Source organism: Medicago sativa, chromosome 2 (assembly GCF_051527215.1).
Source record: "Medicago sativa cultivar Bolivia chromosome 2, Bolivia_mono, whole genome shotgun sequence".
NCBI lineage: Eukaryota > Viridiplantae > Streptophyta > Magnoliopsida > Fabales > Fabaceae > Medicago > Medicago sativa.
Genome location: NC_140750.1, coordinates 13,821,413 through 13,847,877, shown reverse-complemented (window position 1 = coordinate 13,847,877; position 26,465 = coordinate 13,821,413). Strand labels below are relative to the sequence as shown.

Here is a 26,465-nt window from a genome sequence, read left to right as displayed (position 1 = left end):
CAGACGGGATATTACAATAACTATTTTTATATAATGACTAAAACGACAATAAGTAAGTACTTATAAGGACTGATATGACAATAAGTAAGTATATTGAAGGACTAATATGACAATATTAATGAATCATTTTATCATGAGGGAATAATTTGACTAATGAATTGCACAATCATGAACTATTTTTAAATTTTTATACATTGATGAATTATTGTAACTACTCATTACACATTCAGGGATCAAAGTGACTATTATCTCAAAAAATAATAGCCACCAAAATATCTATACATTGGCACGAGTTGTGCTCTGTTGGTTATTATGTTAAGATAGACAATATATCATTAAATATTTTTTGTAAAAAAAAAAAATCATTTAATATTTGAAAATTTTATTTGAAAATATTATCAAAGTTGAAGTGAAACTATTTCGATATAATATTTTTTTGGCAAATTACATATGGAGTCATATAGGTTTGACCATTTATATGGCACTTGTTAATGATTCAAAAGTAGTCTTATGAGCATAGCTCAATTGATAGGACAATGCATTATTATTTGCAAGGGCCGGAGTTCGAACCCTTGACATCCCACTTGTTCACCTTATAAGGTGAATTCTAACCATTAGGTAAAAATTATTCAAAAGTAAAAAAAAAAAAATTGTCTTTTAATGTTTCAATATGTTGATACATGATTTCCAATGTTGATTTTTTTTCTCTCGAACTAATCTTTTATGTAATACTCCCTCCATTTCTAATTATAAGCAAACTTTACTTTTTAGGTTCATTCAATTAATGATGTATGTAGTTCATAATATTGACCACATACATCATTAATTGAATTAACCTAAAAAGTCAAATTTGCTTATAATTAGTAACAGAGAGAGTATTCAATTTGCACCATTAAGTGTTAAGTTATATTAAATTATTTATGCGGTCCTTTAATTAGTGTGACTCTTTTTTCGAGTTATATCATAAGTGAAACAGTAACAAGTGCCTTAAGGGTAGACAGGGGCGGAGCCACCCCCCAGCTAGGCTGGGCTAGTGCCCAGGCTCAGCTCCAACTTTCCTTTGTAGCCAGCCCAGCCATTACTACAACTTTGAGCTTTTCCTGCGGATTTTTGGGCTAATTCGTGCAGATTTTTCTGAGATTACTACAACTTTGAGCTTTTCCTGCGGATTTTTGGGCTAATTCCTGCAGATTTTCCTGAGCTTTTCCTATGGAAACACATTTCCTGCAGATTTTGCCAAGGATTTAGGTTCCCAGGTGAGGTAATACTAAGATTTTGCCTAGGCTCTAGAAAAATCCTGGCTCGGCCACTGAGGGTAGAGGTGTCAAATGGACCGGGCCGGCCCGATCCGAGATGCCCGATTATATAAATGGGTCAGTCTGGCCAACCCATTTATAATTGGACCGTAAATTCTAGACCCCGACCCGTTAATGTTTTATTTTTTAAATTTATTCACTCTTTTTTATGCATTAGTTATTCACCACTATTTTTTTTTGCTAAAATATTAAAGTTTACATAATTTTTACATTAGCATTGAATAATAATTAAACTATAGATTATTCCTTCAATTAAATCAACCTAATAATTTATAAACTTTAAAATTTTAAAACTTTAAGCTAAATTCATTTATATTTATTAAGTTTATTTATTTAAAGATTTTTTTATCAATAAATTTTAAATTAGTTGATAATTTTTTAAAAAAATATACAACTTTTTTAACAAAAATCAAATGAAATATCGATAATGGGTCGGTCCGATCCAAAATATAGGCTAATTGGCTGGTCTATTAGCCCGGCCAATTTTTTACAGCTCTACTCAAGGGCACTTGTTTACAAGTTCAAAGAAGAAACTTTTTCTTTGCAATTGTTTGTTTATTCAACACATTGATATTTCAAAAAAAAAAAATCGTACATAAAATTTATAAACCATTCTCTCTTTTAAATCCTTAACAAGTGTTCTTACTATAACCCTTATCATAAAATGTTAAGATCTAACCTAAACAGTGCATTGAGTGTTCAACCCAAGCTACATTGCAATGTTGAGGTAGTTGATTATGTGAATAGATGTTAGGGAGAATGTTTAAAGGCTATGCATCTATCTAAATGACTGCAGAGGAAATCAGAAAATATAGTGTTTATAAGGTTTGATGGGTGTTTCGTCACCGCCACTTATACAATTTACGACGATTGTGAACACCATAGCCTCATCTCTGTGATAATCGATTAGTCATCTAAACAACTTTATCTCTATCGTCATTGTTGTCTTGTCGTAGTTGTCTTCACCGTTTTGATTCTCAATGTACAACTACCAAAAAAATTGGTAAACACACCGGCCAACCCCAACAATCAATTCAAATTGATCCCCTATTTCAGCATTTAATTCAATTCCAACATTAGTTTAATCGATCCCCTATTTTAGAAAACATACACCAAAAACAAGAAGAATGGTGACCTATCCGGTGAAGATCAGAGATATATGGTGGTGAACCTCTGGAAAATGTGGCTGCAGTCGCGGTGGTTCTCCGGTGAGGAAAGAGCAAACTTCGTTGGAGGAGAAGAATGGTGCGCACGTTATCACTCCAACACTCAAGTTAGTGTATGAAAGAGGTGGTTTGTGTGCAAAAGATGGTTGAATGAAAGTGTACTCGAGCATGACGCGGAGTCATGCTTATATAGCCTGGGAGCGTTAACTTTCTAGAGGTTTTGCAACGTAAATCCTTGAGGCTGTTAGAGATCACTTGAATAATGTTGCAACCTACAGAACTGATGGTTGTCATTTATCTTTGCCTGACGGTGTTGCAAGCAAAGGAGTTTGGTGATGGCATTGGCATGCAAAGCTCCACAATTTTAAGTCATACATAATTTAATAGTGCCCACGTCATCGTTGTGTCGTCCACATTATTATTTTCCTTACTTGTTTTAAATTTAAATAAGTATTTCATCCTTAAAATTATAACAAGTTTTGATTTTAGTTCCTAAAAATAAAAACGAGATATTTCCGTTTTTCCAAAAAAAATTATTTCCTTTTTGGTCTATAATGTCCCTATTTATGTTCATCTTAAAGTCAATGCAATGATCTTGTTTAAAATATGGCCAATTTAATACTCCCTCAGTCCCGTAATACATGATCCATTTGAAAATGTGTAATTTTGACCTAACTTACTTTGACTGTATTTTTCTACTAATATACAAAGATAAATAATATCATATAAGATGTCGTTAGATTCGTCTCAATGAGTATTTTCAAAATATCAAATTTCCATAATTTTTTCTAATATATTATTCAAGATATTTAAGCTCAAAGTTATGCATAGACATGTGTAATAAGGTCAACTATGTCAAGTATTATGAGACTACAGAGTAAACAATAATCACATTTAATTTTTTTTGGCTTGACATCCAATAAATTTTGTTGAAAGTAGGGACGAAGGTAAAAACTCAACTTTCACATTCCCCATTCACCAAAACAAAATAAAAACACTTTCATTCAGTTTCCGTTCTCCCTCTATCGAATCATCCCCATTTCAACTCTCTAAAACCCTTATTTTTCAATTTTTCTCCCTCAAAATCCAAAATCTCATCTTTGAAAACTCAAAATTGTCATTGCAAAAGCAAGCATCCAGGTTCCAAGATCTTCGTTCAGAGCATTCACGCTAGGAGATAGATGATGACAGTACACGGTTCGTGCTTTCTATCTTAACTATTATCACCCCCAAGTATCATGCATGTGTCCGACACTGCGACACGCCTAAAATCCATACTAGTCCTGACAAATTAGTCCCTCTGTTATACTGTGTCAAGGATTAGATAATTTGTCTCTGGTACGAAAATGTTAAGACTACTTTGTGTTTTAGTTTTGTCATGGACTAAATTGGCGAACTTGAATATTGTGAAGGTCAAAATGAGTCAAAGAGGTTGTAATAGAGATACCATTTTATCACATTTAGGTTAAATTTAGGGATTTGGTTTTAGTCTTCGGTAAGTTTTTTTGTTTGAGTTCAGTAGCTGCAAATTAAAAAAACTGTTGTTTTTAGTCTCTAAGGTCGTCTTATTGGGTCACATCACATTGCATGATTATCACGGGTCACGTATGACGTCAGAGACTAAAAACAACCATGACTGAATCCAAACAAAATAATTTACAGGGAATAAAACCAAAAAAACCCTATAATTGCAGGGACTACAATTATATTTAAACCTTATAAATTTCATTTGTATGTTTGAAGATTATACAATCTAAACTGATGTGGTCAAATTCACTCCGTACATTTTATACTAAGGAATTATGTTTGCTCATCTTTTGCCATTTTTCTTTAGAATTTTTTTCCTTAATGTATTATTATGTATGTATATTTTTAATTAATTTACTGATTCTGTCCTGTATCTGATGTTACAAATCGGCGTTATGGGGTTGTTCATGTCTTTACAGTGTAAGTTGAAAAACTAACCTTTGAGCTTTGTATGATTCATTATCTAGGCAAAATAAGGCCAATTGAATTTTAATCTTTTGTTTTTTTGGACATGTAGCTTAGCTGGTTGGCCAATCGTGTCTGCCAACCCTAAAAAGTCGCCTTGTTGCATTTTCCCGCTCAACCACATTAACTGAGAAAGGTACATATTGCCTTGTCTTTCTCTCTTATCTCTCTTCGGTCTGGTTTTCTACACCTCATACAAGATATTAGTTGCTTGTTGTTCCTTTCTTTTAACCTTTATATTCATGGACGCTGAAAGAAGTCGAAATGATAATTGAAGAATATGATGTTTGTTCTCTTGTTATTTAAGCGTAGTGGAGATGAGGATGTTGTGTTGGATGTGTGGTAAGATTAGACGGGATATGATTAAAAATGAAAACATTATAGAGTAGTTGGGGTAACACTTAGAAAAGATTATGGGAAATAAGCTTAGGTGGTTTGGGCATGTAGAGACAAGACATGTATATCGGATGGGGGACATTCAGATCACTAGTGGCAGAGGAAGACCTTGAAAAACTATAAGATAAACTATTAAGAAAAATCTAGAGATTAATGAGTTGGATCGAAATATGATTTATGATAGAACATTATAGCGTAATTTGATCCATGCAGCCGACCCCACTTAGTGGGATAAGGCTTGGTGGTGGACTGGTGGTTGTATCTATTAGCACAAACACGTGCTAGTCTGTTTGGGAGAGCAGAGAGCTTATGAAAACAATGAATGACATGTGCATAAGTAGTTTTGAGCTTATTTTCATAAGCTCTCCAGGATAGCTTATGAAAACAGTTTGACTTTATTTTATCTTTTGATATTATACATAAGTACTTAAATATGATAAGTGCTAAATTAAGTTGTTTATCCAAACAAGGTCTTGCACTTGTAAAAATTTCTAATATACAAACACTATTCTACTATAACTGTTCAACGGTAAATTATTCCAGTTCTGGACTAGTTATATACTAATATCTTTTTCCAGTTAAAAAGTAATAAAAAATGGAGGAGACATTGAACTTGTGAAGGATAGATAGTAATGGCAGTTTTCTAGCTTGGAAGGTTTAGTAAAAGGGAGTTAAGTTCTGTAAGATCTCAGCCTGCATAATCATGCAGTAAGGCACATCTTGTTAGTAAAAGGTACTGCTGTGTGAATAATTTTAATGAGGGTATTTTGTTGGAGCTATTTTTGAATCATGGATGAAAAAACATAGCAAACAAACCAAGTCACACTGTCTAGAGCGGAGAGGATGTCCTAATTAGTAACCTACTAGCAAAACGGAGTGCCTTAATTTCGAGGGTTTAAAAACCACAACAAAAATCACTTATTTAAACTACGAAATTTTACAAAATATAACTATAGGAAGGGAAATATACTAGCCTAGTGAAAAGCTACTTCGTTTTTTTATTAAATTCTTTAAGAAAGGCGTAAAAGATGAGATTGTTAGTAGGTTAAGATATCTGTAAAAAAGGCTAAGGAACAACCTTACTTTGTTGTCTGAGGGAGGAATTAGATGTCCTTGCTAAATTGTGGTGCTTGAAGTTGTTAACTTCAAGTGAGCTGAAGGTTCACTTGTAAGCCTATTCTCTGTGTTTTTTTATGATATTCATCCATGTCACAGTTTATTATATTCTTTGCGGCGAGCTTTTAACTCACGGTCCCAGCCCGATGCATAACCGTCGCTAGTATGGTTGCAGGGTCGAATTTTTTAACTTTTGTGTGGGCTTTGGTGGGCACTTCAAAGCAAATTTCCCGTGGTTTATTTCAGGAGACACACTAATAATGAAAGAAATATTTTTATTTTGACTAATTTATTCGTAAAGGAACATCTTTTAACCAATTCACTAATATTAAACATTTTTACTATGTATGATGATTTGTACAGTAAATACACAATTAATGTATTAATTTTCTTCAAAATATTATCTGCAAGATGATTAAGAGACACACTGCTAATTAAATGCATGAGTTAAATATGGAAATGGTCTTTGCAATATACTCCCTCCGTTTCAAAATACATGTCCAATTTTTGCAATGTGCACTATTCACTTGACTTACTTTGATCATACTTTTTTGCTAATGTACAAATACAAATATTAGCATGTAAGATGTTGTTAGATTTGTCTCGACAAATATTTTCAATATATTAAATTTTTATAATTTTTTACTTTAGATAATTAAAGATATTAACGGTCAAAATTATGCATTGGCATATGTGAAGTGGTTGACTTGGACATGTATTTTGAAACGGAGGGAGTAGTTCACTTGAATTTTAGTCATGTAATTCCAAATCCTTTCAATTTGACACTAATTTCTAATCACTTTTAATTTGGTCCCTCGGTCCATTTTGTCGCTGAAGTGGCACAAATTTGATGATGTGTCACTGATGCCTGTGATTAATACATGCTGACTCATAATTTCATTATGAAATGACAAAAATGCCATTAGCTCTCAAAACACAATAATTCATAAATTCAAAACCCAGAAAATGCAAGCAATCCCACAATCTTCATCTTCAACCCCATAAGCAACAACAAAAGGAAATGTGTTTTCATCATGTCAGCAATTACGAACACCCATGACACAACCACCCAAAATGACAGAACCACAATAATCGACCAACTCAACCCATTCCATCACCACTAAATTTATGGGTTTGTGTTCGTGTGAACCTGTATTGGATGAATGGGTTGAATTGGTTGAATTGTGGGTTTTGACCTAATTTTAGCAGGAAAAAAAATGATTTAGATTTTTAAATTTTAAGTAATTGGTTAATACCATTAAAATAATTATTTAATATGACTAGGCACGTTATAAGCCATGTCAGCAAGTGCAATCCACAGTCAAGTGAGTCGTATTTACATGGACTATTTGCATGTTTTTTTTTTAACACATGAATAAAATTACACTCCAAAGTTATAAACTTTGGAATTCTAATGAAAAACATATTTTTTGAACTAGTTAATTCTTGAAATATTATTTAAATTTTTTTAAATCAATATGACGTCGTTTAATTCATGTAGCCGACCCTACTTAATGGGATAATATTTGGTTGTTGTTGTTGAATGAACTAATGGCAGTCAATTATATTAAATAATTTGTTGTCATCTATAAATAATTTGACTTTTGCTATTAAAGTCTTTTGGACCAAATAATGATCACATTTATTACAATACCATGTTATGTAAAATGAATATAAATAATTTGAATTTTGCCACTAATTCTTTTTGGACAATAATAATAACAGTTATTATAGTTATAATACCATGTATTGTAATGGAAAATTAAAATATAAATAATTTGACTTTTTCTACTAAATTTTTGTAGACAAAATAACAATCCCAATTACCTTTTGTTTTTTTGTGTTAACTCTCCGGTTTCTAGGGGAAATGGTCCCTGGTAATCCGGAGTTCGGTCGGGAGGTAAGTAAAGTCTAGCGAAGAATTGTTCCCCCCAACGAGGATCTAATCCGGGTTCTCTAAAACAATTCGGTTTAGGGGAGCTAATTAGCCTCTTGAGCTCAATTACTTCGAATCCCAATTATCACAATATGTTATTTTGCTATGGAAAAATGAATATAATTTATTTGACATTGTTTTTGTTGAAAAATTAACTTGACTTTTGCTAATTAACTTTTTTAGACAAAATAATTTGACTTTTGCAAACTAACTTTTTTAGACAAAATAATAATCACATTTATTACAAAAACGTCAAGTGTCAATCACTTGAATTGGTAAACTGTTCACAGAACGGTTATTTTGGGATGCAGAAGTAGGGGAAGTTCATGAACCTTGTCATGCAGATCTCAAGCCAAAAAAATTTAACCAATTTTCTTTTTAGTCAAATTAATTAATTAAATAAACAAAAAAAAAATTCTTATCATCTACATTCCATGCCTCATTTCATTTGGATGCCTTTTTACATACAAATGAAAATTGATTATGTGTGGCTCCTCACTTCTCCAATCTGCAGTGATAGGTACGATTTCTTGTAACAAATTTAGTTTATGATAATAAATTTTCAAAAAAAAAATCCTTTCTAATGCTCCATTTTTATAAATAACCATATTGTTATTTCACATCTGAAGATTGTAATTTATAGATCCAGTTTTAATTTAATCATCTTCATTTTGCTTGATTGTTATTCACCATATTTTGTTATAGACTTATAGCAGCGTTTATATTTTGAGCCTGCCATCATATGAATGAATGTCCATAGATCATAATATCATATAATCTATCTTGATTCAAAATTATTTTTTGTTTGTGTGGATTATTATGATAGTATATAATTCACTCTCAGTGTTAGTATAATGATCAGAAAAGTATCAAACTTGTTGAGGATAAACACTTATTTTTGTTGTGTATCATAAAAGGTGATAAAAAAGTCGGGGGTGCAAATAGAAGAGAGGTTAGAAAGGTGAGTGAGCATGGAAGAACATCCAGAGAGAGCAGAACTAAGGAGACTGCAGAGGGAGCAAGAGAGGGAGAGAAGGCGCATTCGCGACAGACAAAGGAGACAAGCCATGACTGAAGAACAACGAGAAAGACACCTTGCACGACGCCGCAGAAATTACCAGCTTCGAAGACAAAGAGCTGCAAATGCTAATAATGTTCATGCTCCATTCATTCCTCTTCCTCCTAACCCTCTTGCTTTTGAATCAAGTGCTGGTGAAGCTAGTACCAGTGATGAGTTTCAAGGTGTTAATCCATCTACGTTACTTGATTATAGAGCCATATCCCATGGTATTTGTATACCACATTATGGCCTCAATCAAGGTCAAGAAACACTGAATTTGGGAACACAAGTTTCTCAAGAAGGTGAGATCATTGTTACATTCAATTTTTTATAATCAATGATTTCAATTTTTTTCATTATACTAAATTTTACATGTTGATTTATTTTCTTTTAATGTTGCAATGTAAACAATAGGGTCATCATTGAACTTGGAATCTCTAGCTTATAAGCTCGATAATCCACCAAGAAGGGTGCGTCTAACTCAGCTCAGACACCTTGCAAGGAACATTGTAGGTTCGATGGTTGATTCTGCTGGTATTCACCAGGTTGCAGCTGAGTTGAAAACAAATGGAGATGGGGAAGTTTGTGATTTTGGTTAGTAATCCCTTTAGACTCAATTATATGCTAGAGTAACTATATACATAGCTAAGGGTATATTTGGAGTGACTTATTTGAACTTATATATCTATTGGCATAAACATTTGTGAAATTGTTAGGGAGAATGTGTGAAAACAATTTATGACATTTTCATAATGTCAACTTATTTCCATTAGTACCCTAGCTTATGAAAACAACTTATAGTTTATACAAAAACAGTTTGACTTTATCTTATATTTATTTTTAAAATAGCTTATACATAAACGCTTATATGATAAACACTTTTGCTATAAGCTACAAAATAAGTTACTTATCCATACAAGGCCTAAGAATAGTGGTCAGTTTCAGTTTATTTATATAATCAAAACATATTTCATTTCAAAATTACTCTCTTTTTGCTTATATTTTGCTTATATTTTGGTCAGTGGTCACCATATACGACTACATTTTCTTTCTTCTTGTATTTGAGTACAGAGTAATACGTAGTAAGTTGGGCATAGAGAAATGTACAAGTTGGCAGCATTTGGCATCTTTGATTATAATTAGTTCAAATGTTCTTCAAAATTTCAGGTAGCACACAAAAATCCCTGCGTTTGAATTCTGTGAAGCGTATTGCTCGATCAGCGAATCCTCCTCCCAAAGAGACTGAAATTCAGAAGGACAAGGATTTGCCACCAGAAGAGATTCAGTTACTTGATAATCAAAGCTTTATGGCCACTAGTTAAGTTGAAAGTGAGAGGTTCACTCAAAGCTGCGTTACAGAATAGTTGCATAAATAAGGACTAATTTTATACATTACATGTAGAAATTAAAGATACATACATGTATTTTGGGAAAATGTTTATTTTTTTTTTTTTTGACATTACAAAACTACAGTAGTGTTATCCCATTGTTTTCTATTTACAATGATTTATATGTGTTAACTTTGTAATCAACAAATAAAAGGGAAAACATTTTTTGAAGCCAACAAATAAAAGTTGATGTGTCGAGTCTAAGTTTAAAAGTCTCACATTAGATGAAAAATTAGAATTTGAACAATATGTAAGTGGAAGACACATATATCTAATATCTTAAGGTTTAGGGTAGAGATGTCGTGTTCAAACTCTCGAGTGTTGCTTTTAATCAAATATAATTATTCACCTGGGTGTTTTATGCTCCTTGTAAGTCTCAACAATTGTATCAGAGACAAATTTAGCTTGCAGGGTGAGTAGAAGTGGTTCCTGATTTTAGATTAAGGATGTGGAGATTCTCATACTTGAGGAAGAGAATATTGATATGTCAAGTGTGAGTTAGAAGTCCACATTTGATAAAATAATTGTTGTTGCGCAATATATACCGAATGTCTTAAGATTTTGGATGAAGATGTGGCGTTCAAACTTTCTTGTGTGGTTATATTTTGTCCAATGTGACGATCCCTCTATTTTAAAAAGCAATGGTCCCAACGTTAAAAACCAAAACCTTCCACTGGTCAAGAGCACGTGGTTGATGCGCATTGTGCGAGAGTGTTATAAATTTTAGAATATTGAATTTGATGCCTACTCAAAAAAAACGAAAAATCTTGCATGTAGGCTACACACTAAAAAAAAATAGTGGAGTTATGGTGATTCAAGCCTTATAAGTCGTCATATACTCTATTGTTTTCTCCCTCCAAAGCTTTAATGATTGTGGATATGTTGGTGCATTGTGTTTTGTTCTTAAGTTTGGTTTGTGTCAAGTTTCCACTCATGGTGTTTGATTAGCTCCAGAAATGGTTGGCTTCTTGGAATGGTATTTAAGTGATGATCTAATGGAGACTGCTGCAAACCACTTTTTCCTCTCCACTTAACAAATGGCTTATGAGCATGTTGTGAATTTAGACTATTCCAAGAACAAATTGGGTAGGTTTAAAGGATTTTAGAGGAAGATAGAAGAATAATTTGTTACCTTTCTTTAGAGAGGAAAACAATATTGTGGCTGTGACAAATATCAGTCAGTCAGCATTTTACATTTGCAGTCTAGTTTACAGACACAAAATGTTCTATCACAACATAGCAAATGCAATGGCCACATCGGGTTTATCTTTCGGATTAAAGAATATTTTCAAGGATTAGACATATTTTAAAATGATAGTGAATTTATAATGAGATTTATGTGAAATTTTAGGGCAATATAAAAGATGTCCATGTCATTTTTGTAAGATAAAAATAAATTATAATATCAAGTACAAACACAGTAAATTTACATGGTAATGACCGCAAAATACGTTACATTGATCACAATTGTGACATCATATATCTTCGACTACAACCACTATTTAAATCATGATCATCAAATACTAATCAATGATTTTTTGGCAACTCCCCATCCTATAAATCGTGAAGGAATTCAAGCTAAGAAAGGAAAAAAAACAAAAAAAAACCTTTTGAGATAAGTTATAATTTGCAATATTTGGTGTCAAGAAGAGCTCATCTTTTAGTAATTTTTTTATCAGCCATAATAAATTTAGTCGTGCCTCATATAATATATTCAGAAAAACATTGTTTTGTATTAGTTAGCTGCTTAGAAGATGATGGATCTTAAAATGCGTTTTTATCTTCTTTCTAGTTTTTACTTAACCTAATAAGTGAGATTAGAGGAAATGTATTTCATAGTTCTGAAGAATTTAGTCATGCCAGTTATGTATATCATTCTTTCGTTATTATTTCTTCATTTCGTGGTAATTTGATTTTACTATCGGATAATATTAAAATTATTAGTCGAACAAACTTCACAAGCAGCTTTCATAGCTCAGTTGGTTAGAGCACCCGTTTAGTAAGCGGGAGGTCTTGAGTTCAACTCTCAATGAAAGCATAATATTTCTTTTATTTTTGTCTTTTAAATCGTTTTGGTCCTACATTTATTTTTGTCTTTTAAATCGTTTTGGTCCTACACTACTCAATGAAAGCATAATTTCTTTTATTTTTGTCTTTTAAATCGTTTTGGTCCTACATTTATTTTTGTCTTTTAAATCGTTTTGGTCCTACACTACTTCTGTTAATTATTGAGCTCAGGTTTTTTTCTATGGTTTTTGTTGTATGATGAAGTATATGAACATCACAGTATAACGAATTTATCTTATCTTTTAGATATTTTGTAAGAAATGGCAAAAAAATTACAGCATAAAGTTGGGAATGAATTCTCTCCGGTAAAAATGTCTCATGTTTTCTTGATTGAACCAATCTCCACCATTCAAACAATATCATCTTTTTTTCTATATTATGAAATTATCCCTTTTATATCTTTTTTTATATATTATGAAATTATCCCTTTTATTTCTTTTTTTATATATTATGAAATTATCCCTTTTATTTTTAAAGGTCATGGTTAAATGTCAATGAAGGAAAACTTTTACCCATATCGTCATATTGTGGTAGAGCTCATTCTGTATTTTCTGACTCATGAATTAAAATTAAAATAAAGAACAAAAAAACCTGGGAGAGAATCTTGCAAAGGAATTGATAAACATCATTAAATACTTAAACTATACGAAAATGTTCATGCCAAGTTACACATACATAACCTATAATACATGCATAATTGGTACAATCAGCTTGATAATCCCACATTTCTAAAAGTTCACCAACCTCACAATCTAACACAACCCAAAAGCAGGTCACCTCTCTCATTTGAACTCTTTGAAATCCACATCCATCAGATGAATGAAGCTTGTTTAATCAATAGCACCTTTGGATTTAGAATAAAACATTAAAACAACATTGACATGGTCAATTAAAAAAAGATTCTAATCTAGATTTACTTTTAATTAGTAGGACTTGGCAGACCATTTATAAAGACCAAGTTACGGGAGGCAGAAAAGAAGGCATGCTTCTGCTAAGAAAAGTGTAATCATGTATGGGAGCCGCATTCAACCTTCTTAGATTCCACCACATGTCGTGCTGTTTCGACGGCAACCTGTCCATTGACATAGTGCTGCCGACACACTGGCATGTAGACATCAACTCCACCGATCAACTCAACTTGTTTATCTTGTGTCTTCCTCAGGGTAAAATAAGCATTCTTCCCACATATTTCACATTGAGCATTTAACTTAGTTATAGAATCAGCAAGGGGAATTATGTCAAGGACAGAACCAAAGCTCTTCCTGACAGTAAATACAGAAACACCATCAGTTGATAATGTCAAATTCAACCATAACCTAATGATAAAATCCCTAGTAAAATAAGACTTGTTGAGAGAATAAAACAAATACAACTTTTATTAAACAACTCAAGCTTGAGCTTGATTATGCTTGACTGGAAAGATGGAATTGGCTCAAATCAAGTCTTGGGTTGGTGATTGCATGGCTATCAAGTACCTCGAGATCAATAATCAACTTGAAGTCCCTTGTGTTAGCATACCCTACTCCCTATGTTACAAGAGCTAAAAATAAAGTTATATCAAGAACAATATAGCTTGGCCACTTTCATTCCAACAAGTACTTGGCTTAATGCCGTCAATTGCACCTCATAAAACATAGTGGTTTGTTCAAATTCCACTAAGCTACAACGCTATAGCACCACATTTTGACAACCCTTTGAACTAAATAATGTATCGCAGAGTAATAGCGATTTGCTCAAATTTTGCTACGTATAGCCGTCACTTGACAACACAAACTTAGATATTGGCTCAACTAACTCTACATGATTTTCCTTTTGATCCCATGCATGGTGTTCTTCCAGTTTTATTCCTAGTTTTGCATTGAATAAAAACTCACAATTCAGAATACATGAATGAATTATGGATGTCATGTTGTCCACTTTTTTTCCTAGAGTGACTAGTAACCATAACCATAATCAAATCGAAAATTTGTATGGCTTGGAATGGAAATAATTAAATTGACTTTTTGGGGGGTTTGGTGCATCATCTGTCAAATATTGATGTAGAAAATCAACTTGCAAGTTTGAAGCTTGATATAACTCATAAAGACGGTCAAACTGAACAATTTGTAGTATCATTTCAAAACATTGGGATGCAGCCCTCCCAAAAACAAAGGGAATTATTAAAACACCAATCATAAGTAACAATACCTCAAGTAATCGCCATCTAGCCCTGCAACTATTACTGTTTTTCCATCATGATCAGCAGCTTCACGACAGAAATCATAAAGGTCGTCAAAGAATTGAGCTTCATCAATGCCAATCACGTCCAGCTGTCATCATCTATCAGTTGTGAGAGTCAAACAAAATGAAGGCAGTAAACTATAGGAAGGCTTGGAGGGGGAAGGGGGAAGAGCAAAATAATCAACAGCCACAAACCAATAATATAGGCAGTTAAACACATTGCAAAACTTCAAAACAGGATACCTGATCATAAGCATCAACTCCAAACTTCTGCTTGAATGATGATAAATTTGATAGTGCCCAACACGGTAGTTTAGCACCATCATGTGTAACAACTGAATCTAATCCATATCTTGTATCCTTGCTTGATTTAATTATTGCCACGTTTCTGCATCAAAGAAACATGAAATGTTAATCATATACCTAAACGATAAGGCTATTGCCGAACCATATTGTGGCTTTCCTAAAAGATAAACCACAATAGGGAATTCCTACATATCCAACATAAGCTCCACAAACATATCAATACATCCACATAGATCATGAAATCATTCTAAGTATTATCATCCAGCATTAAGTCTGCTTAGTTGCGTAAAAGATAAAAACACTTGTTTCAAACCATAAGATATGGCTCAATTTGAAACTGAGCTCTGTGTGGCCAACACACATTACATAAAGTGCAGGGGTTTGGAACCCATAGGCCTTATGGCTAGGGCCAAGGCAACACTTCAACACTCGAGGAAAGACTATTTCTAACTTTAAAGTGTGTGACCTCATGTGTATTATTTAAAGTAGTAGACTGGATTTCTTTTATCAAGTATGTAAGCATTTTATTTGACATGGACATGTGTGTGAGTAACGTGACTCCTTGTTTTAAACAGCCAATATTTTCGTACAAGGTACTGTCAAAATAAAACAGTTTTAGATGTTACCGGAAGTACAAAAGTAAAGCAAATTACTTTGAATGATATAAATTATCTCTAACATTCACATACACGTTCAATTCTTTTCCCACTACAGGCAAAGATGGTACCATGAAACACAAGATCATCATAAAATTGGAAAAGCAAATAAAACACCAACTAGAAAGTCAACAAGCATTGACATGCATGCATGTATGAATCTAGGAAATTGATTTGGCATTGAATCTACATATCCTGTAACTTATCACATTAATATTAATTTATAAATCAAGATTTTCAGGAAAACAATCTTAATGAGATCCTCCAAGAGGATGAAGAAATTAATCTAAGAGTCTTCACAATGGGTGATAACCAAAAACAGAGAGGATTCCCAGGAATTTGATTCATACGTGAATAAATTAAAGCAATTGATCGAACTAACTGTCTTGTATACTCACTCTAGCTCTTTTTGTAAACTCTCTTCACAGGTTCCCTGAGAGAAAAAAGTGCTAGTTGGCTATCACCCAATAGCTTGCCAAATGCAGAAACGCGTGAAGTATCCGGCTAACCCAATAACGAAAAAATTATGTAGTATCAAAGGAAAATTATTCCCAGGGACCTGAAGAATGTACATAGTACAGCACAATGTCCCATGTGTTTCAGCGTTCAGTTTCAAATTTACAAACTACAATTCAGCAGCTTCCATTGTAAATCAGAACATGTTTGAAGCCCTAAAGAATCATGTATAACTAGCAGGGACATTGCAAATTGGCTCAACCAAAATTTTAGGCAGCAGAAATTTATATCCCTTGTTTTCGACTGCATAAGGTATGCATTTATCAGGTTCTACTTAAATCAGGAATATAGCCTGCATCCTTTAATATAGAGGTAATCTCTCTAATTACCCGATAAATCTCATCAGCTTGTCGGTGATATTTATCACCATTAAAGAAGAAACAAACCTCCTTTTGAACCTCAATCCTGCTATAACCAGGCTCCTTTGTCACCCCTGATTCCCTCAATGAAGCCCTAACTTCCTCAACATCGTCCCACAAACCAGAGGAGGCATAAGCATTTGCCAAGACAACATACTTTCCAGAATTTACACATTCAAATTCAAAATATTTCTTAGATGCAATTTTTAACAAGTCTAAGTCACCATGAATCTTACAAGCCCCAAGCAAGGCACCCCATATCACTGAGTGCTCTTTATAAGGTGACTTCAGAACAAAATCATAAGCCTCTTTTAACTTCCCAGAACGCCCTAAAAGGTCAACCATTGCAGCATAATGTTTAGCATGAGGCACCATTTTATAGTCTGTAATCATTGATTGAAAATATTTATATGCTTCATCAATCAAACCCCCATGGCTACAAGCAACCAAAACTGCGAGAAAAGTAACATAATTCGGTCTAAATGATTCAGATATCATTCTATGAAAAGAATCTAAAACCTCCGCAACTTGTCCGTGCTTACCATACCCAGACATCAGAGTAGTCCAAGTTATGGTATTTCTACTCAAACACTTATCGAACAGCAATCGTCCATCGCAAATACAACTGCATTTAAAATACATGTCTACTAATGCACTATTTACTACAACATTGTCCCCAATTTGACATTTCAACATTACACCATGGGCTTGCCTCCCAGGTTCTAACAACGCCAAAGTTGCACAGGCTCTGAAAACTGATGCAAAGGTATACTGATCGGGTCTCAAACCAGCCTGTCTCATTCCATAAAAAGTTTCCAATCCAACTTCTTCAAGACCCTTTTGAACATAGCCAGTTATCATTGCATTCCACGCAAACAAGTCCTTCTCCACCAAGTTATTAAATAGAAACCTAGCAGTTTCTAGACAACCTGATTTTGCATATAGTATCAACAATTTGGTCTTTAAGTATTCATTGGGAACATATCCAACAATGATCATGTGTGCGTGAATTCTTCTTCCCCTAGCATAATTTTTCCAGAATATACATTCCTGCAGCATCAAGGAATAGGTTCTCGGGTGCACCGGAAATCCCGTGCGGTACAAGAGCCTAACTGCTTCTTCCAATCTTCCAGATATACACAGACCTTGGAGAACCTTATCCAAATTCTGAGTATTTTCTGCAAGACTTGACCTGAAAGCTGAGAATATCTAACCATTGATGATTGCAAGTTTACAACTAACTATAGCATTCCAAAGCAAAAGTTGTTTTTCATTCATAACTAAAATTACCAAAAACACAATGATTTGGGACATGGGATATCAATGCTTTTAGTTTTAGAGTCTGTTCAGATTCAGATTGACTTAGTTGAACTTATCTAACAACATAAGCACTTGTGTGACTGTTTGAGAGAGCTTATGCAAACAACTCATGACATGTCCATAAGCTGTTTTCATCTTACTTCCATAAACTCTCCACGATAGCTTACAAATACAGCTTATAACTGATATGAAAACAATTTGACTTTATTTTATCGTTTGTTATAGAAATAGCTTATACATACACACTTATATGATAAGCCTTATATTAAGCTGTTTATCCAAATAGGGCCTTGCACTATAAAAAATTTCTAAGTCGCACACACACACACACTATCATTTTCAAAAATAAAAAGTTGCACGCACTATTCTAGGGCATGTTAGGATTGACTTATTTGAACCTATCTATTAATAACATAAACACGTGTGAAACTATTTGGAAGAACTTACGGAAACAACTTATCACACATCCATAACAGCATAACCTTTCAGCTTATTTACATATCCTCTCCAGGATAGCTTATGAAAACAACTTATCACTTATACAAGAACTATTAACTTTATTTTATCTTTTGTTATAAAAATAACTTATACTTAACCATTTACGCTATAAGCACTTAATTAAGTTGTTTATCCAAACATGGTTTTACACTAGGAAAAAAAGAATCTAATTTGCATACACTAATCTACCCTACTACAACTATTGAACAATAAATTATTCAAACACATAAAATTGCACACTTGATGATAAACAAAACAAAAAATCTTCCAAGAAGAGGGGTTGACCTGCCATTGGCGGACTCCGATTGAACCCGACGAATAAGCGAGGAAGTTTTCCCGGCGAACATGGGACCCACAATGACATGAATATCACCAGAAGTAGATGATGAAGGTTGAAAGGTTCGATTTTGAGAATTGGGAATGAAGGGTTTTGTTGAATTGAGGCGAAGAGGGTTGGAAAATGAAGATGGGCTGTTGCGGAAAAGGATATTGAATTGACGAGGGTGTGAAAATGAAAAGAGAGAGAAAGAAGAGAGTTTGGGGAAATGGGGAGATAAAGATGTAAACTTTGGGTTTAGAATTATTGATTTCATTTTGCAAGAAGAAATCAAATGGGTTGTCGGAGTTGTGGGGAGGAAGAGGGGTTTATGTTCAACATCAACGAGGGTTTTGCAACTATATATATCCACTTTATTTGTAAGAAGATATAAATTTGTCTTCTTTTTTTTTTTTTTTGTCAAAAAAATAAATAAGTTTGACATTAAAATGGCTTTAGTAATCCCATAGTTTTTGTCCTCGGTTGGTAGGGACAATGCATAATATATGCAAGGTTCGGGGTTCAAATCTCGGCCACCACCAAAAAAAATCTCATGGTTTCGACCCTAAAGTATGCATAGTCGGGTAAAGAATTGTTCTATCTAACAATTGAATTTGGAGTCACTTAATGAAATTTATTAATCACTTGAGCTCGATCACTTCTTTTTATAAATTATACTTGTTCAAATGATATATATAATAATTTCACTAAATCATATTATATTTAAATTATTTAATTGTTATATAAAAAGTTATAATTTATTGATTATTTTTAATTAATTTATTATTGAGTTCTTCTATTTTTGGTTTAATCATAAGTTTTAGAATTATATTCAAGACATTATTGGGCACTAAATATGGTCATCATTCCTAAATAGGATTCAAAATTTATTTATTTGTTGTTCTAGGTTGATCAAAAGCCTACAATCCACATTATATAAGGCCTAATACACAAAGGGCTAAACAAATTGCACCCTTATCAACCTTGGATCCTCCATGTTTTGTAACTCCTCAACGGCTACGGCTAGTAACGGTCACCAGAATAAAGAAGATGGATGAACATCGCCTGAAATGGACCGCCCATCAATCTCTAATAGCACCTTTTGGCCTCTATTTGTTTTCACGACAAAAAGGCATTGAACGTACGTTTTTTTCCAACTCTCCAAATTGGAGCCTCTTGATTCCACGGCAAAAAGCAACAAAAACGTACATATAGATATACTAAATGCTAAAGCACCGGCTTGATACAACTTTCTCTCTTACCAACTTGGCAAATAATTCAAGAACCAAATAATTTGGTTCAGGTTATGCACAACCAAATAATTCAAGAACAAAAGCTACAGTTTGTAGCATGTGGAGAGCCAACGGGACTCGTCAACTCGATCAAACGCTACAGAGAACTCCCAACACTCAATATGTTCACGCCGTCAGTAAGACACAACCCCTCGACAGTCGTGCAAGAGAAGAATAGCCTACACTCCCGAGATATCAAGGTCTTTGCGACCCCCTCTCGGGTATCATCCACGCCACCTACCACGTTGTCAACGACCACAATTTTGTAGGTCCTTCAATCTGAGCGACGTTGAAACAACGCGCCAAGAGAAAGATTAGGAGTTGTTGAATCCTAATTGTGTTGGAAAAACCACCCAACATGGAACCTTATGACATAACCATTGATCCCGAAGAGCACTTTGAGAACATAGAAGTTATTCTCGACTATCGACGCGTTATCAAATGCATGTTTTTCGCCCTAATGCTCAAAAGGGAAGCGATGACATCGTACAAAAGTCTCCCATGAGGTTTTGTTGATTCATGGGAAAAATTGTGCCACCAATTCACTGCTCACTTCAATGCATCACGCATCACGACATCAACCAAAGACAGCGGCGAGCATAGAGGCGTTGTTCAAGAAAAAAGTGAACCTCTCCAAGATTATATTGAACACTTTAACAAAGAAGCAATCCAGGTTCCCGAAGTCAACAAACTCATAGATCACATTTGAAAATTCATGATTGTCGATTTGCCAAATTAAAGTAAAAATGTTGACTTCGGTATTCTTTGACCAATTCAAAATTTCGATTTCCTTTTTATTCAATTCTCGTATACAAACACTAAGATGTATAGCATGAGTACCACCATTTTAGGACGCAAGTGGCTTATTATTGTTGTCTAATAGTTATAGAATTGGCATGAAGAGAAAAAGATACTAAATCGCAAACAAAATAATTTTATTCGACACAAATTTGCAAACAAGATAATGAAAACGGATCAGACTTGTTTTCTTTTAACATGCATCATTTTGCTATGCACAATGTTATATCCAACTTTAGCATAAGAGATAATGGGACGCATTGTCATCATAGTTGGCTTATGGCTGTTTCCAATCATTTATCCTATATTATAATTCATATCTAACTATGATTTTAGTTATCACTACTATTTAATTTGGCTAAAATTCATATGCCTAGACTAAGCACCCACCTTATCACAATTCACAAAGCTTGTAATCGATGTGAGACATTTGACTCTATCTACTATTATTACCTAGCACGTGAGAATTTCAATTATACAAAAAAACTCTAGCTGGAAAAACTGAAAAAGAAACCAATTATGAAAATCAGATTATCTATGGTCAGCCAAAATCAAACATTCACGCAATCACAACATCGATAATTGGTCAATCAAAATCGGACAATACAAATTTTAAATAGATCTTTTTATTTTCTTAATTAAAACGATAAAACCCCGTCTTAAATTTATATCGTTTGATGTTGATCCAACGGTCGTTGAGCCGACGTAATAAATGCATACGTGATTTTGTGATTGAAGGAAATCTAGATTCTTCACTCATACACAAAACACACACACGAGCCTTGAAAGGAACCCCTTTGTCCCCTTATGTGATGAAGGGTGTAAATTAAGATTATAACAACTATGGGAAACCATATTACATCTTTCACCGGTCACCAATCACCATATAAAACCAACCTTGCTCACCCTCTTTACCCAAAACACGTTAGGCAAAAGGATTACTTGTCTTTCATGCCACTAGTATACTATCCTTTATACCCGCCATGCTTTTGTGGAAGCAAATTACACAATAAGTAGTTTTCTACTTGGGAAGAACAGAACCACTACAAGCCTACAACATTGAAGAAGGAAAATAAATAATATGAAAATACAACATAGAAATAAATTTTTCTCTTCCCTTACCAACTATTTGTGCAGTATATGATATGATACTTCGTCATGATATATCACTTGATTTTGACTAGAAAACTTATTTACCACTAGTAACCTTCTAAAAAATAATCGTGTAATTTAAATTTCTTAAATTAATAAAAAAAATAAAGGTTAAATAAGTTTTTCGTTCTTATAAATATATCAAAATTTGATTTTGGTCCCTAAAAAAAAAAAATAAGATGTTTTCATCCTCACACTTTTTTTGTTTATGGTCCCTAATGGATATAATTTTGAGATTCTTTGAACATAATATGAACAGTAAAATGAACGAGCATAACATGGACATGTCTTGACATTCATATGAACATAAATTGACGTCACTGGGACCAAAAACAAACTGAATTTTTTTATGAGGATGGAAACATTTTGTTTTATTTTTTATGGACTAAAATCAAAATCCATTATATTTTTAAGGACGAAATTTTTTTATTTAACCCCAACAATAATTGTATTTTTTACATTATCCCTCTTGAAAACTTGTTCCGTTATGATAAAGGTTTATTGCAAAATAAAATCTAAACTAATTGAAGAAACACATTGGAGAAACACATTAGACATTTTTTGGAGTGGATTTTTCTTCCACTTTTACCCTTTATTTAAACTATTTCATCTTTTTTATAATATTATTTAAATTATCAATTAAAAAAAATAGTTAACTCACATTAAAATAGAAACAATCCATAACATAAGAATCAATATTGAAAACTGTAAAATTACCTTATTTTGACCTTGTTTAAAAAGTTTTTTGTTCTAGTGTAACATTTTTTCTTCCATTTAATTTTTTTTTAAGAAGCTAAATTAGTCCACCTAAATTGACACCGGAGAAAATCAACCTGAGATCTCGATGAGGAGTACACTCTCAGGACTCAGGCCAACCCAAGTGGGTTTCTTCCCTTTAATTTTACCCTTCACTTAATTGTTTTTCGACATTTTATCATTTCTTGTCAATAAAAACGCGAAAAGACTGGCACGTCTTGACGCTAGTAAGATATAAATAGTTGACATTTGCTTATATTTAAGATCATGAAACAAAAAATTTGTTGCAGGAGAGTAACATGTACACATGATTGTGTTGATGCGTGTTTTTCTACAACTTGTCATATTATTCTCCATATTGATTAGGATGGGGATCAGAGTGTGTATTTGTAGAGAGGTATTTTCTCCTAAGTTAGGGAATCCTCTCAATACTCATTTGGGGTACTAAATTAAGCATTTAAAACTCCACACACATTTTAAACACCATTCCATCCACCTCTAATCACTAAACTAACCGCCATCAACAACCGCTACTTTAACCTTCATTGGCCACCACTTTGACCACAACTAACCACTACTCTGGCCACCTCGTATCACCATTCTAATCATCACTCTGGCCATTTGTGATCTTCAATAAAAACCACCATCGACAGCCACTCTGACCACCGTCAACCTCTTTGTCCACCTCCGAACACAACTTCATTCATCTCTAATCTACAATACGACAACCACCGACTACCATTGTGACTATCACTCCAACCACTATCGATCACCACTCCATCCATCTGCGACCACTACTTTGACGACCATCGTCAACCACCACTCAATCATCGCCAATCACCACCTCATTCACTACAACAATGCCCTATTTGTAGCATAATTTGCGGCAGCCTTGAATGCATTTGCGGCGACCAAGGCCCACACAAATGCAAGATGATCATTTTTTAATTAAAAAAAATACTTGTGGCAGATTTTCAAATTTTACGGTGGTCATATTCGATGCTCATTTGCGGCAGCCCAAGATACATTGGTGACATTGTAAGTTGTAAAGAAATAAGGGGTTAATTATGTTTCTAGTCCCTATAAAATAGCGATCTTGTAAGTTTAGTCCTTACTTAATTTTAATAGCATTTTTAGTCCCTATAAAAAAAATTTACTTATAATTTTAGTCCCTGCTAAAACAAAGTTTGATTAATTATCCTTAAACTCTTAAATTTTTGAACGATTTTTTTGAGACAAGATTAGAACACTATGAAAGTTCGTTTACTAAAATTTAGAATTTTCAGACATGAAATGAATTAAATATGATTTTTTTAAAACGACAAAAGTTAAAGATAAAAAGTAATAAAATCTGGATGTAGAAATCAAATTTTGCGATAATTTTTTGCGGAGGAACTTTTAGTAATGTTCTAAACATGTATGCAAAAAATTGTTCAAAAATTTAAGAGTTTAAGCATAAATTAAACAAATTTGAATTGAGTAGGGACTAATACTCAGGGCAAAAAAACAAAATTAGGGACTAAAAATGCTATTAAAATTAAGTAAGGACTAAACTTACAAGGTCGCTATTTTATAGGGACTAGAAACATAATTAACCCTTAAAATAAAATTGATTTCTTTTTTTTTCTTTTTTTTTTGACGTTAAATTGATTTCTGAAATGGGCAATTAAAGTTAATTATTTTTATAAAACATTTATCTATGTTCATTTTGGCAAGGGAGGCAAATTGGCTTTGGTAGTGTCGTGAAAGTAACAAAAAAAAAAAATGAAAATATACAAGTAGTAGAAAATAGTAAAATGAAAGTACTAATAAGTGAAGAGAGTTTATATCATAATATTGAAGCTTTTGGATTTTTTTTTTATTTGAAAAATAAGGAGAACGATGGAGAAAATTGAGAATGGAGGAAATTGAGTGTAGAAGAAAGTAGATATTTTTTTAAGAGTACGATGAATGAGGAAAAAAAGAGGTGTTTACAATTTAACAGAGAAATTTTATAGGGGTTTTTCGATGGCCAGCCCCTCACAAATTAAAATAAGTGGGAAAGTCATAACAATGATAATTGGTCTCAGACAAGCGCATAAAATTGAGTCAGAATGATCAAATTTGCATGAATTTGTGACATACAAGCCCCTCAAAAACGTCTTTCATAACAAATTTGTCATGTGATTTGATTGATACATAGATTCTCTAAATTTACGAGGGTTGGCCCTCGAAAACACTTGTCAAAAGTGTTGAAACCCACGTGATTGTGCAAGGTCTGGTAGAGCGTGTAGAGAAATACAACTTAAAAAAAAAATTGTGTTACCCACCTATATATTTGTGAGGGGTGTTGAATGTTTGCGATGGGTAAGGCCTTATGAAAATCCATATTGTTCAAAAAGAAAATCAAGCGTGTTTCTCAGGAGTATTCGAAGGTTTTGTCCCTTGCAAAAGTCTGATGTTTTCCATGGGTTCATATACGAAGGCTTTTGCCCCTTGCAAAAGCCTGGCCTTTTTATGTTAGGAGACGACGACAATTTATTTCTAGGGGTTGTTGGCTTTTACCTTAAGGTAGCGTTTAGCCTGGGAAAGGCCAGTATTTCCCATGATGGGAAAGTCTGATTTTTAAGGACACCTGGCAGTTACCAACTTGTTGAGTTCAAACAAAAAAATCTTCAGCTTTCATATTTTAATGCTATATGTTCTGTTACTAATTTACCTCTTCTTTTTATCGACAACACAAACTACATTTCGCAACACACCCCCCTCCTTTGTATTAGATTTCAAATCACGTTTGCCTTCTAACTCAGACATAAAAGCTTAAGTTAGGTGAAGTTCTTCATGGCAAAACACAACAGAGAAAAAAAAAACCAAAAATTGAAAATCCAACAAAGGCATAGAATCAATTTGGGGATTTTCATAATAAGAAAAAATGGATTTCATAATAGAATTAGTTGTATATCATTGTCTCTACGTGGTTGAATCTGGATTTATAATAGGGGTTTTCTAGATTTAAGTTATTCAACATTGGATCCTTTCTAGGGTTGGTGTTTTTTTTCCAAATTGTTTTTTTTTTAGATTTGGATTTTGGGGTTTTGTTTAAAGGATGTTGATGATGATGAATCTGGAGTGTTCAACATTCTTGTTTGATTTTCAGCAAAAGAGAAATGCATTATTATTTGTTGTTGATGCTAAAAAAAGAGTGTGGTTGATTGATATGTGACAAGAGAGATATGAATTTAGGGAAAAGAAAATAAACAAATCTGAAGAAGTTTGACGAAGGAGATGTAAAAAGCAAGGATCGGTAATCCAAAACAACCCTTCTTCTGATGGTGGGTATTGTCCATCCCTCTTCTGATGCTGGAAAACAATCCTTTTAATATTTAACTTAATCAAATTATTATTATTTTTTAGATGCCTTTCATAATTATTCTTCAATATCAAATTTATATATGATTCTTCCAAAAACAAAATTATAGGAGTACATATCATCAGGCTTTGATTTATTCTTTAATGGAAAACCCAACACTAATTACCAATACTTCAAACAAATGGGATATAGTTATTTAATCATGAGGTGGGGTCACTTTTTTTTTCTTCCACAATACCATCAATAAGTTAAAGTCATTACCGGGTAAAAGATCTTGGCCATTCAAATTAAAAATTATTAAATCTATGGTTGTGGTTGAACTTTCCCATCATGGGAAAGAACTTCCCTTTCCCATGCTAACTCCACCTTACCTTAATTAATTTATACACTAATAATTGAAGTTTTATTGAGTTGTAATGTGTATATAATCGATATGTTGATGAATGAAAACAGCATAAGTTGTGGTGAATCTTAGCAGTGTGTAAGTGTT

At 33.2% G+C, this 26,465-nt stretch overlaps 2 protein-coding genes and 1 non-coding gene across 5 annotated transcripts; 2 read left to right on the top strand and 1 right to left on the bottom strand.

Annotated features, from left to right (window-relative positions):
• Positions 1 to 3,423: 3,423 nt before the first annotated feature.
• Positions 3,424 to 10,555, top strand: LOC146944763 (zinc finger CCCH domain protein). 2 transcript variants are annotated; one of them, XM_085743117.1, is made up of 5 exons: positions 3,424 to 3,679; positions 4,527 to 4,610; positions 8,840 to 9,284; positions 9,397 to 9,576; positions 10,150 to 10,555. In XM_085743117.1, exons 3-5 carry the CDS (start codon positions 8,894 to 8,896, stop codon positions 10,302 to 10,304), a joined length of 726 nt encoding a protein of 241 aa, XP_085599243.1. In that variant the 5' UTR covers positions 3,424 to 3,679; positions 4,527 to 4,610; positions 8,840 to 8,893; the 3' UTR covers positions 10,305 to 10,555. The 2 variants fall into 2 exon arrangements, with proteins under 2 accessions (XP_085599243.1, XP_085599244.1); XM_085743118.1 differs by lacking the exons at positions 3,424 to 3,679; positions 4,527 to 4,610 and adding an exon at positions 8,188 to 8,442.
• A 1,779-nt stretch (positions 10,556 to 12,334) lies between these two features.
• Positions 12,335 to 12,408, top strand: TRNAT-AGU (transfer RNA threonine (anticodon AGU)). The gene has a single exon. It is a non-coding gene; the product is annotated as a tRNA-Thr (tRNA).
• A 633-nt stretch (positions 12,409 to 13,041) lies between these two features.
• Positions 13,042 to 18,965, bottom strand: LOC146944761 (thymidine kinase a-like). Of its 2 annotated transcripts, XR_015026061.1 has the most exons (5): positions 18,598 to 18,965; positions 16,018 to 17,686; positions 14,901 to 15,045; positions 14,625 to 14,746; positions 13,042 to 13,699 (listed from the first exon to the last, which is right to left on the bottom strand). XR_015026061.1 is itself a non-coding variant. In XM_085743116.1 (4 exons), the coding sequence occupies exons 1-4, from the start codon at positions 18,903 to 18,905 to the stop codon at positions 13,444 to 13,446; spliced, it is 831 nt and encodes a 276-aa protein (XP_085599242.1). In that variant the 5' UTR covers positions 18,906 to 18,965; the 3' UTR covers positions 13,042 to 13,443. The 2 variants fall into 2 exon arrangements, 1 of the variants encoding a protein (XP_085599242.1); XM_085743116.1 differs by lacking the exon at positions 16,018 to 17,686.
• Positions 18,966 to 26,465: the final 7,500 nt, after the last annotated feature.